The sequence below is a fragment of the Sabethes cyaneus genome, chromosome 1 (genome assembly GCF_943734655.1).
Source record: "Sabethes cyaneus chromosome 1, idSabCyanKW18_F2, whole genome shotgun sequence".
NCBI lineage: Eukaryota > Metazoa > Arthropoda > Insecta > Diptera > Culicidae > Sabethes > Sabethes cyaneus.
Genome location: NC_071353.1, coordinates 27,109,699 through 27,121,703, shown reverse-complemented (window position 1 = coordinate 27,121,703; position 12,005 = coordinate 27,109,699). Strand labels below are relative to the sequence as shown.

The 12,005-nt window shown below is 43.2% G+C and overlaps 3 protein-coding genes across 3 annotated transcripts; 1 reads left to right on the top strand and 2 right to left on the bottom strand.

Annotated features, from left to right (window-relative positions):
- Positions 1-3,855: 3,855 nt before the first annotated feature.
- On the bottom strand, positions 3,856-6,361 carry LOC128742048 (ATP-dependent RNA helicase SUV3 homolog, mitochondrial). Its single transcript, XM_053838237.1, has 2 exons — positions 5,429-6,361; positions 3,856-5,372 (listed from the first exon to the last, which is right to left on the bottom strand). The coding sequence occupies exons 1-2, from the start codon at positions 6,222-6,224 to the stop codon at positions 3,916-3,918; spliced, it is 2,253 nt and encodes a 750-aa protein (XP_053694212.1). The 5' UTR covers positions 6,225-6,361; the 3' UTR covers positions 3,856-3,915.
- A 1,783-nt stretch (positions 6,362-8,144) lies between these two features.
- Positions 8,145-9,517, top strand: LOC128744440 (3-hydroxyisobutyryl-CoA hydrolase, mitochondrial). Its single transcript, XM_053841464.1, has 2 exons — positions 8,145-8,217; positions 8,283-9,517. The coding sequence occupies exons 1-2, from the start codon at positions 8,215-8,217 to the stop codon at positions 9,405-9,407; spliced, it is 1,128 nt and encodes a 375-aa protein (XP_053697439.1). The 5' UTR covers positions 8,145-8,214; the 3' UTR covers positions 9,408-9,517.
- A 422-nt stretch (positions 9,518-9,939) lies between these two features.
- On the bottom strand, positions 9,940-11,575 carry LOC128743865 (U4/U6 small nuclear ribonucleoprotein Prp4). Its single transcript, XM_053840551.1, has one exon. It carries the CDS (start codon positions 11,487-11,489, stop codon positions 9,966-9,968), a length of 1,524 nt encoding a protein of 507 aa, XP_053696526.1. The 5' UTR covers positions 11,490-11,575; the 3' UTR covers positions 9,940-9,965.
- Positions 11,576-12,005: the final 430 nt, after the last annotated feature.

Here is a 12,005-nt window from a genome sequence, read left to right as displayed (position 1 = left end):
GTAAGGATACGTCAAAAACTATCTGTTGTGAACAACATACGATACCGCCGCCCGCCACGGTATAATTTAGCGCGACTGAAGCAACCGGAGGTCGCCGAAAACTACGCGTTATCTCTTGAAACCGCGCTGCCGGAAGAGGGTGAGCTGGATGAAGCCCCTCTTGAGGACTGTTGGAATGCCGTGAAAACAGCCATTAACAGCGTAGCGGAAAACGTCCTAGGCAGTGTGGCACCGAATCGACGTAACGAATGGTTTGACGAGAAATGCCAGCAGATATTGGCTGAGAAGAACGCAGCGCGGGTACAAATGCTGCGTTGAGCCACCCGTCAGAATGTGGAGCGATACAAACAGAAGCGGAGGCAGCAAACCCGACTCTTCAAGGAGAAGAAGCGCCACCAAGAGGAGAAGGAGTGCCAAGAACTCGAACAGCTGTACCGCTTTCACGACACACGGAAGTTCTATCAGAGACTCAACAGATCTCGCAAAGGCTTCGTGCCGCGGGCCGAAATGTGCAGAGATAAAGAAGGAGGTATCTTGACTAACGACCGTGCGGTGACCGAAAGGTGGAAGCAGCACTACGATGAATACCTGAATGGCGTGCAGGCGGAAGACCATGATAGCGGAGGAAGTGACCACATTGGTGCAGCCCCCGAAGATGTGCCACCCCCATCGATAAGGGAAGTTAAAGAAGCTATCCAGCGGCTGAAGAACAACAAAGCAGCGGGAAAGGATGGCATTGGAGCGGAACTTATTAAAATGGACCCGGACAAGTTGGCCGGCTGTCTGCATCAACTGATTGTCAAGATTTGGGATACGGAATGACTACCGGAGGATTGGAAAGACGGGGTTATCTGCCCTATCTACAAGAAAGGTGATAAGCTGGATTGTGAGAACTACCGAGCCATCACTATCCTGAATGCCGCCTACAAAGTGACTATCGCCAATAGCCAATAGATTTGTGGGAAGTTACCAGGCCGGCTTCATGGAGGGTCGGTCTACAACAGATCAAATCTTCACCCTGCGGCGGATCCTCCAGAAGTGCCGCGAATTCCGAGTCCCCACGCACCACCTGTTCATCGATTTCAAAGCCGCATATGATAGCGTAAACCGACAAGAGCTATGGAAAATTTTGGACGAAAACGGCTTTCCGGGTAAGCTTACTAGACTTATCATGGCTACGATGGATGGGATCCAGTACTTTGTGAGAATCTCGGGTGGATTGTCGGACCCATTCGAATCTCGCAGGGGACTTCGACAAGGAGATGGTCTTTCCTGACTGCTATTCAACATTGCGCTTGAAGGTGTTATAAGGCGAGCGGCGATCTAAATGCGGGGCACGATTTTCAATAAATCCAGTCAATTTATCTGCTTTGCTGAAGACGTGGATGCTGTCGGCAGAACATTTGAGGCGGTGGAAGATCAGTGCACCAGACTGAAACGCGAAGCAGAGAAGATTGGATTGAAGATAAATACGTCTAAAACGAAGTATATGCTGGCGGGCGGGACCGAGCGCGACAGCGCTCGCTTAGGCAGTACCGTGGTAATCGACGGGGATGAGTTCGAGGTAGTCGACGAGTTCGTATACCTTGGCTCACTGGCAACAGAGGACAACAATACCAGCCGTGAGATTAAAAGACGTATTATCAGCGGACTCCACAAACACTTGCGGTCGAACAATTTGAGCCCCCGTACAAAGTGCACACTGTACAAAACGCTAATTAGACCGGTTGTCCTCTACGGGCACGAAACGTGGACACTGCTAGAACAGGACCTAAGAGCACTCGGAGTGCAAGAGAACGGTGTATGGAGGCGAAGAATGAACCACGAGTTCACGTCTCTACGGCGAACCAAGTATTCAGAAAGTGGTTAAAGCTGGACGGATACGTTGGGCAGGACATGTTGCTAGAATGCCGGTCAACTATCCTGCAAACATGGTTTTCGCATCAAATCCGGTAGGAACAAGATGAAGGGGGGCACAGCGAGCGAGGTGGCAAGACCAGGTGGAGCGAGATCTGGCGAGCACTGGGTGCCCGCGGAACTGGAGATCAGTTGCCATGGACCGAAACAAATGGAGAAATTATACTGCGCAGGCCTTGTCATAAGACGTTAGGCCAATTAAGTAAGTAAGTAAGTACTTGCGAAAACTGAATTTAAAAACAAAAAAAAACCTTAATCATTTTGGGGCAATTCATCCTCACCTGAGTCTTGACAAAAACGCTTTCTTGGCGGTTCTGATTTGTGCAGCCATTTTAATAAGCTCATTTTCGCTAAATAACCAGTCACAGTTCCACTCCACTTATAAATGAGTTGATAAATTAACACTATGTTTGTTCAAACAGCACAAACTAACATGCGTGGTAACAACAGTCAACTACTTAGCCTTAGCAAGTGCGTGTGTACATATTGCAAAAACGCACGTAAATATGAAACCGCCGAAGACTCCCGAATGTAAGAGACTATAATGGTCACAGCGCGCATTTCAGAGATTTCAAAAGTTTCAACGCCTTTTCAAAATTTCCTACGCCTATGGATGGGTTTAAAAAGCTTAAGCTGCAGTTCTGACACCGGTCCATATCACGGGATTGATTTGAAACAGAAAAACGGATATTTGCCTTGATACTGAAGAGATAATTTCATGAAATAAGAAAACATTAGCTTGTAATGCAACAATTGGTGATATTTGTTTAGAAACATCGCTGACAATTTGAAAAATTCAGAATCAAAAATCGGCTTGGGGGAGGGGAGGGGTTTGAACCCCCAAACCCCCCTCCCCCCGTCGCTACGCCCATGCCTCAAAGGTACGTGTAATAATGTCGACGTCGTCAGCGAAGCCAAGAAGCTGGACGGACTTCGTGAATATCCTACCTCTCGTGTCTATCCCCGTTGTTCTTATCACACCCTCCAAAGCGATGTTGAATAGCAAATATGAAAGCCCATCACCTTGCCGTAACCCTCTTCGAGATTCAAAGGGACTCGAGACTGCCCCTGATACTCGAACAACACACAGTACTCGATCCACCGTCGCCTTGACCAATTGCGTTAGTTTATCCGGAAATCCGTAGTAGTGCATAATCTGCCATAGCTGATCGCGATCGATCGTGTTATACGTCGATTTGAAGTTAATGAATAAATGATGCGTGGGCACGATGTATGCGCGACATTTCTGCAACACTTATCGAAGCGCGAAAATCTGATCCGTGGTGGCACGGGCACCCATGAATCCCGCTTGATATTGCCCCGCGAACGCCTTTGCAAATGGTGATGAAAATCGTCCGTGGAACGATTCAGATAATCTTCCCAACTATTTAGACCGGTGCCAGTTGATCAAGTTGGAGCCTCTGTCAGTTAGGCGTTAGGCACCAGAGAATGTTTGTCTTGGACATAATTAAAGGAACTACCGATTGTTAGCCCATTAACGGGGCCCCAGCGACGTTTCCGGGGTATGTCAATGCTGGTTATTCCTCGCCATCGAACTTACTATGGCCACTATAGCCCGACAGATTCTTGCGTACGCAGACGACGTTGGAGATTACTTCGACTTTGAGTTGACGAGAAACAGTCTTCTCGAATAGAATAAGAAGATAAAACTAAACTTAATTTAAGATATTCAGTCTGTATGATGTTAGCCAAAGGATGCGCAACAATAAATTAAATTAAATTCCACAATAGTTGCGAATGACACATTTGATCCCTGACTTGGAAATGGGGGCTAAATAAGGTTTCTACATTTCCGGAATATTTCTATTTTTCTGCGACACAGCAAATACACGTTGTAATGGTGTAATAAGTTTTTCGGCAAATTTTCAAGCAATACGGGTACTATTGGATAAAATAAAAATATTTTTTTCTTCCAGTTACACTGCATGTTCATTCGATATTAGGTACCTACATAATAATTTCGCTGCACAAAACAAACTACTTTGGTTTTCTTGGCTTTCGTCGGGCTTTCTTGCCAAGAAAGCCATCATCACCCTCGTCATCGCTGGCCGTCCGACTTGGTTTCGCCTGTTGATCCCATTCGGCTTTCAATTCTTGCAGCATTGCCGGAGTGAGCAATCCCTGGGCAAGCAAACGCTCCGTTAGTTTGCCCCCTTGAGGTGCACTTTCCCGATAGTATTTGCTCTTCTTCTGCCGTATCACGAACGAATCCTCATCCGGCGTGTTGGTCGATACGGCCGTTTCCGAATTTTTAAGCAACTTGGTGATTTGAAAGACGCCCTGCTGAATGATGTCATCCAATTCTTTCTGAATATCCCGAACCAGCTTCTCGTCCGGGAACAAATCTGGAAAACGATAGCTCAGCCAAAGGTACAGGTCAAGCACATCGAATACAGCTTCGAGGTGCACTAAATCAATGATGGTTCGCGGGAGTTGGAATGGCCAACCGCATTGATTGCACAACCAATCGAACGTCACCGGCTCATTTTTGCTGTATCGTCGCGCATACTTGAGAAACATGGAACACACAAATGGCATTTGACGATTAATGGGAGCGCAACAGAATATGTACCGAGCTCGCAGGGGTAGAGGAACGTGCTGTATGGTTTCCGCAAGAAAGCGGAAATCTTCCGTGTTACACATAAAGTACAATGAATCGTCGACTGTACTGAGAGACACGAAAATTTCCATCAAGTTGCTTAGTGTGGCGTTGGGAAGGTGGTAAGCATACAATTCGATCATATCCGCGGTTGGATGCAGACCAGCTTGCGTCAACGGGTCCGGAATTTGCGATAAAATGTTCTTTAAAGTAGGTAAATCTTCCGGCTTGTAAGTCGTTACATATCCTTCGTCCCATTTCATGCCATATCGCCCAGCACGGCCGGCGATTTGCAAAGCCTGGGAAACAGAAATCGTGTCCATTTCCTTTTCACCCTTCTGGTTTACTGTTGGTTTGATAATTGAGTAAAAAATCACTCGTCTGATACTAAGATTGAGGCCCATTCCTATTGCATCTGTAGCAACCAAAACTTTACAGCTATTTTCGGGGTCATTAAATTTTGCGGCCTGTGCGAGCTTCGTGCCTGGTGGCAAACCGCCGTAAATAACCGCGACTTCTTTTCCTCTGGCTTCGATCTCTCGCGAAACACTGTAAATGTCGTTTTTGCTAAAGCAGACAATGCAATCGCCTGGCGCCACATTGTCGAGTGACATCAACGCTTGATTTTCGATATGCAAAGCAGTCAGCCTCTTGTACTTTCGAACCTCCAGTGTTTCGTGTGTCGTATCGCATATCTTTTGCAGCAGTTCCAGTGTACCGGGCTCTCCGCATACGTGGATTTCTTCGGCCATCAGACCAAGTAGTGCCCGCGTCCAAGCCCAACCACGACCAATATCCCGGAGCAGCTGGATTTCATCTATAACAGCAACCTCGTCTGCAAGTCGTAACAAGATTAGTTTTATGGAAATTATTTTCTTAGAATAAACTTACATGGAGTGTTAATAGAGGTCATTTCAACCGTACAAGCTACGTGTTTCGATGAGTTTCCATTCGGGTCTGCAAGTTTTCGTTCCTCACCGGTAACCAAGTCACAGGGAGTCCCTCTTTGGTTGCTTTTATTGTAAACCTCGCTGGCTAACAATTTTAGAGGACCACAATATACGCCGGACTTGGCTGCCAAAAATCGTTCCATAGCATGATAGGTTTTTCCTGAATTAGTCGGACCAGAATGAAAGATGATTTTCCGGTTGATTCCCCTTGCATTCGGATACCAGTTGGCCGGTTGTCGTAAATCTGAAATCTTCTTTAGATCGTCCATACACTCCAGGTGTGGAAAGATGTGTTTCACGTGACGTAGAAAGTAGGGGAATATATCGTCAACGTGCCCGGCACCTTGCAGGATATCACTAAGAACGACGTGCAAATCTGCCGGCAAAGCATCCGTTTCTAGACAATACCGCCGAAAGCTGGTGAATGCCTGCTGCTGCAAATTGGAATCTATGCCGTTCTCCAAACAAAGAAACTTAATCTCTTTGCGGTTGCTAAACTTTAGAATCACTTTCAGCATTTCAGCTTTGTCTAGAGTTCCTCCGGTCAGCTCTGCACCCACGTTAATGTCATCCGGATTGGGTCGTATGGGTACCGGTGTAAACAACCGGCCTCCATCGTCCTTCTTGCCTCGTGACCCAAGCAGGAACGGTGCACTAGTTTTACCTTGTAGGATATGCCGACTAGTAAACAGCCTAGCTGCTAATCGGCCACTTAACCGTTGACTAAACTTGATCATTGCTTTCGTCTATTAAATATCCACGTTGCTCGAACTAATGTGGAACCGTAATTAGGAAAAACGACTTTATCAGAAGCATTTAGTTGCACTACAAGTTATTATATCTTATAAGCAATTATACTTTAAAATCGGTCCAACTGATGATTTTGTAAACATAATTGGATAACAGCTCACACGCGTGTTGTCGAACGTCCTATAGCCGAGAATCAAATATCAAACCATGTACTTTATGGAAAAGGTGTGGCGATGAACGCTGTATTGAAAATTACCATGAATTTAGTTTCAATGTTAATGTGTGTTGTATGCATTGTATGGCTCTTATAATTTACCTGAAGGATATCTAAACACGTACGATAAACGTACGAAAATTTTAGAAATAAAATTATATTTCGTGCGGCCTCAGTCAATGTTTTCGATATTCGACAGCCTCTGAATGTCTGCACCTGTCTATTTACGAAATTGGCAAATGTGAAATGTCAAAGTCAAACAAATGTCAAAACAACAAAGCTGTCAAACGAAATTTTAGCAAAGATTCAAAGAACGAGAAACTAAGGTAACTTATTTATTCAAAATCTTTAGATATTAAGCATGCTAACGGCCAAATCTGGCTTTAGTTTTCAAAAGGTCGCATAACCCATGCAAAAGGGTTGATTATGCGACCTTTTGAAACCTAAAGCCAGAAATGTTAAATAAAGAAGTCTCGCGTCACTTTTGATTTCGTCCAATGTAACAATTCCACCATATTGAGAAAAACGAGATCGAAGTTCTTCGAATTGAACTTTAAATTGTTTCAAAATGAAATAATTTTCAGTCATTCACTCAACGTGGTTGATGAATAATAACATTCAATATTCAACGGAGATTTTAAAAATCTAATTTAAACTAAGCAGTTTTGGTTTATTATGGAAAAAGTTACATTGGACTGTTTACCATCTCATGCTGTACTTTGGACGTTTTTATTTTTCCAGGCTATTGCACATAAATTAAGCGAGATCACCGTAAAATACGTGCGTTGCCGTGCTACGCTATTTTCGAGGTTATTTTTCAATATTAGGCCGCTTGTTTCACTTAAAATGCATAAATGCGAAAAAAAACTTTCACTTGCTAAACGTCCAATGTACAGATCGGGTTTGTTTTGATTTTTTTTGCACTTTGGACATCAGATGAGAACGACCGAAGTAACAGTCAGTCAGCCGTAATTCGAATGTGCACATTGGACATTTTGATAATGCTAATTTTTTAACCTCAAAATAATTCTATTTGGGCAGGTGTTTTTGTATAACATAGAGTTTAAAAAGAGCAATAATTTGTTGTGATAAACCGGATTTGTTTACATTTGTTACATTGGACGAAATGAAAAGTGACGCGAGAAGTAATTATAATGTAGTTTGTAGGACTCTTGAGAAATTTTTTTCGAAAAAGTACGTACAAAATTCAAAGTAAGAGTTATCCAACTAATATCTTTACTCTGTATATAGTTTATTGAGCATTCGTTTCGTGAATACCAGCGTTCAAATTGTCGTATAAACTAATTTTTGAATCAAATGCAAATGTACGGAATAACCGTACGTTAGTGGAAAAACTATCTAATTTTACAAATTAGTTTTAACTTCTTAAATATTTTAACGGGAAAATAGCAGTCATCAATTTTTCGTAGGAGAGCCCAATTTTGGAAGCAATTTTTGGGCCCAAAAGCGGAGTTTCGTTCGTAAAATTGTAAATCTGAACTAGATTCTTGCGAATCTGAACACTTTAAATATATTTTCATGAAGAGAATTTCGGTTTCAAAAAAAAAAAAAAACTACTTTTGAAATTGGGAGAATCGATGACGACTAATTTCACAATTGCAAAATCATTTTTCAGCTTATTTGGCATCTCTGCTAATCATTTTAAAATTGCATAACATCAGCAATCATCATTCGATTTACTGATTCTGATTCCAGTGCGGTTTATCATTCAACAGGCGATAGCGATCTAAAACAGCTTTATAATGGTAAGGCCAACTATCAAAGTTCAAGTACTATAAGTAATCAACATTAAATTTTAATTCGTCCGCAGTTGCTTCGTTCGGTACAGAAAAGCGCGGTGCCTCGACTTTTTAGGGCCATGTCTACGCGTGAAGCGGAACAAACGGTAATCTGCGAGGAATTCGGACGGGACAAGGGAGTTATTACCTTGAACCGGCAGAAAGCACTGAATGCGATCAACTTGGACATGGTACGACAAATCTATGCCGCTATGAAGAAGTGGCAGGATAATAAAAACCTCGTCATAATTAAAGGTGCCGGAACGAAATCTTTCTGTGCCGGTGGTGACGTGAGAACGATCGTAGAAAGTGGAGCCGTTGAATCATCTAGAAACTTCTTTCGGGAGGAATATCGGCTGAATGAGTTGATATCTTCTTACCGACCAGATTACGTTGCCATCATCGACGGAATTACTATGGGCGGTGGAGTTGGATTGTCCGTACATGGCAAGTATCGAGTAGCGACCGAGCGGACCATGTTTGCTATGCCAGAGACCGCCATAGGTTTATTTCCTGATGTCGGTGGGGGTTACTTCCTACCACGATTGCAAGGTAAACTAGGGTTATATTTGGGGTTGACTGGATTTCGCTTGAAAGGTATAGATTTAGTTCGTGCTGGAATTGCGACACATTTTGTGGAAAGTAAAAACCTTGAAGATCTTGAAAAGGCGCTGGTAGCTACGAGCAACGCGACCGACGTAACCAAAGTTCTACAAAAATTCAATTCGGAAAACAATTCGGAGTTTGTGTTGCAAAAGAATTTGCAGCAAATTGAGAAATGCTTCAATGCTGCAACAGTCGAAGATATTTTTGCAAACTTGGAAAAAGAGGGCAGTGAATGGGCTCTGAAAACGTTAAATACATTATCCAAAATGTCTCCCACATCGTTAAAGGTCACTAAGAAGCAGCTGGATCTGGGTTTACAAAATGATCTGCGCAGCTGTCTAAAGCTAGAATTCCACATGGCCGTCCATAGTGTCATCAATAGCGATTTCAAGGAAGGTGTTCGTGCCCTGCTGATCGACAAAGATCAAGCCCCAAAGTGGAATCCGGCAAAATTAAACGATGTAACCACTGCTACGGTTGACCGGTTCTTCGGTCCGCTGCCCGATGGCGATGAACTTGTTTTCGACGATGAAGTAAAATCAAATTTGTAAATTGCTAATGTGATCGAAAATTGAGAATTTCACCTCAACCAAAAGTGCATTTATAAACGCAAAGCGTACATATTAAGCAAGTGCTAATATTGCTGTTTTACAATAAACTTCAAAAGTTCTTACTTCTAGACCTGTTTCAAGTTGAAAGAAAAATAGTAAGCTCTGTTTTAATCTTGCAGTGACAACAAACCCAAGAAAATTCCCAGGGGTCAATCCCGGTGTAGAATTCCCAATATTTGGCACTAATCACGGCATTTGACGAAGTTCAGTCATTAGCACTGTTATAATTAGAAATCATTTTCATAACTTTCACAGTTATTTGTCTTAAATAAAATAGAAAAAGCTAAATTTTCGCTGGGTATACAAAATCATGTTTGGAACTCATTTCATTTGGAACACAGGATTATTGTATGGAGGATAAATTACCTAAATTACTTATTCATTGAACATGTTTGACGCTAATCAAAAGACCTTTCAAAATACTTTATCAAAAGATAATTCATATATGCTGCGGATGTTTTACCAAGCTGTTTATTAAAAAAAGATATCGAATTACAATCATTCCGGGCTCCACAGTTTAAACGTACGATCATAAGAAGTAGTAGCAATGTGTTGCGAATTTGGTGAAATATCCACACTCATAATTTTACTATCGTGACCGGACAGGGTCTTCAACGGTTGCCATGTTTTGTTGGACCAAATCTTAGCGGTGTTGTCGTAGCTGGCCGTCACCAGAAAATGGCCACCGTTTTTCTGATACTTCACGTCCGAAACCAAATTCCGGTGTGCCGGGATGGTGTACACCGGATGGCGCCGTCTCAGATCCCATATTTTGCAGGAATTATCCTGCGATCCGGTCACAATGTGGTACCCATTGGGGGAGAAATCTACGCCGTATATGGCACTGAGGTGCCCCTCGAGGAACATGATGCAGCGACCGGTTCGGAGATCCCAGACTCGACCGAACGCATCCAAACCACCGGTCACACAAACGCTGCCATCGATCTGGAATGCAATACAATGAACGGCTTTGGCATGTCCTTCCTGATGCAAAACTTCCTGCTTCTGTTCCAAATCCCACAGGCGCCAGGATGAATCGTAGCAAGCAGTTCCCAAAAAACGTCCGGACGGATGGAAAGCCAAACGTGAAACCCGATGCGGTACGTGTCCGTTGATATCAGCGATAGCTTCTTCACTGTCAAATGACCACAGCTTTACAGTGCCGTCGTAACAACCAGAAGCCATAGCAACTTCGCCTTTTGAGTCTGATGAAACGCCTGGTCGGAATGCGATAGCGCTCACATAGAACTGATGACCTCTTAGGGTTTGTACGAGATTACAATCCGGTACAGACCACACCTTACACTTTGAGCTGAGACTTGAAGTAAGCAGTAAGTTTGATTCCGAATTAAAACAGCAATTCGTTATCGGTCGAACGTCCCCAACTTGACTGCATTGCGGAGCTAACGATTGTATTCTTTTTTGTAATTCAACCATTCGTCCAGCTTTAGTAGAACTGGGTAATTTCAATTGTTCGGAAGCCTCCTCTAGTCTCGCCTTTGCTCTCGGCAAGGAATAGTTTGCCAGCCAAATCCTAGCAATTCGCAGTGATTCTGGTCCTTCGTGGTACCAGGTTGACTCCTGTTCCTTTTGCAACTGCTGCTTTTCTTCTTTAACACTCTTTTGCGGAATAGCACTTTCACCCAATGCAGACAGTAGCTCCTTTAGACGAATTCGACGTTCAGCCGGACCCTCTCCGAAATAGCAAATGGGTTCATTCAGGGCTCTCAAATTCTTCTTCACCTCCGTATCATCGGTACTAACGTGAATCTGTCGCGCCTTTTTTTTCCTTTCGAATTCCTCCAGCAACGCTGCCTTATCTTTGGACACCTCATTCTCCAAATCGAAATATTCACTGGAACTGTACACCTGACCGATATCACCAGATCCACCGGCACCGCCGCTGCCGTACAAATCTGAACCGGAATCCTTCAACTGACGCATCCGCTCGGAATCTTCCAGCGATCCATAATGAATGGTTTTCTGGCGCTTCGCAAACACTAATTCTTCTTCGTCGGACATTTTAATCACCAGCAACTTGGACACAATATAAACGGTTACCACCGTAATTCGAGAATATGGCAATACGATAAAATACGTTTACGTTCTAGTTTTCAAGTTTTTCCGGTTTTGGTGTTTTGTCTTTTGTGTTCGACAACGAAGACTGAAGTTTCCAGAGCTGCCAGCCAGATTTAAAAAAATATATATTGATGTCTGGCTATACAATTTCTATCTACAGTACCGCCCCGCTAATCCGACAAATTTATAGCCGGATTAGCGAATTTTGACTCGATAATCCGACAGTCAAACTGACGTCAGCGTGAGTTTGAAATGTGGTTTTGTTTTACATCCATACGTAAACAACTCCGGAAATTTTTGAAGATATTTGTCGTAAGTACGCAATAACTATGTTTTATACTCAGTAATGCTCAATTTCGTCAACAAAATACTTTGAAACTCGAAATCGTGTCGAAATAAGTGCAAGCACATCAGTCTATTAAGAATAGCAATGAAAATATTTTGGCCATAGCAAACGTG

Bases quoted from the DNA above. Each gene is read 5' to 3' on its own strand.
- LOC128742048 (XM_053838237.1), bottom strand. From the start codon at position 6,224: ATGATCAAGTTTAGTCAACGGTTAAGTGGCCGATTAGCAGCTAGGCTG. The intron at 5,373-5,428 runs GTAAGTTTATTC...TACGACTTGCAG, and splicing joins GACCTCTATTAACACTCCAT to ACGAGGTTGCTGTTATAGAT.
- LOC128743865 (XM_053840551.1), bottom strand. From the start codon at position 11,489: ATGTCCGACGAAGAAGAATTAGTGTTTGCGAAGCGCCAGAAAACCATT.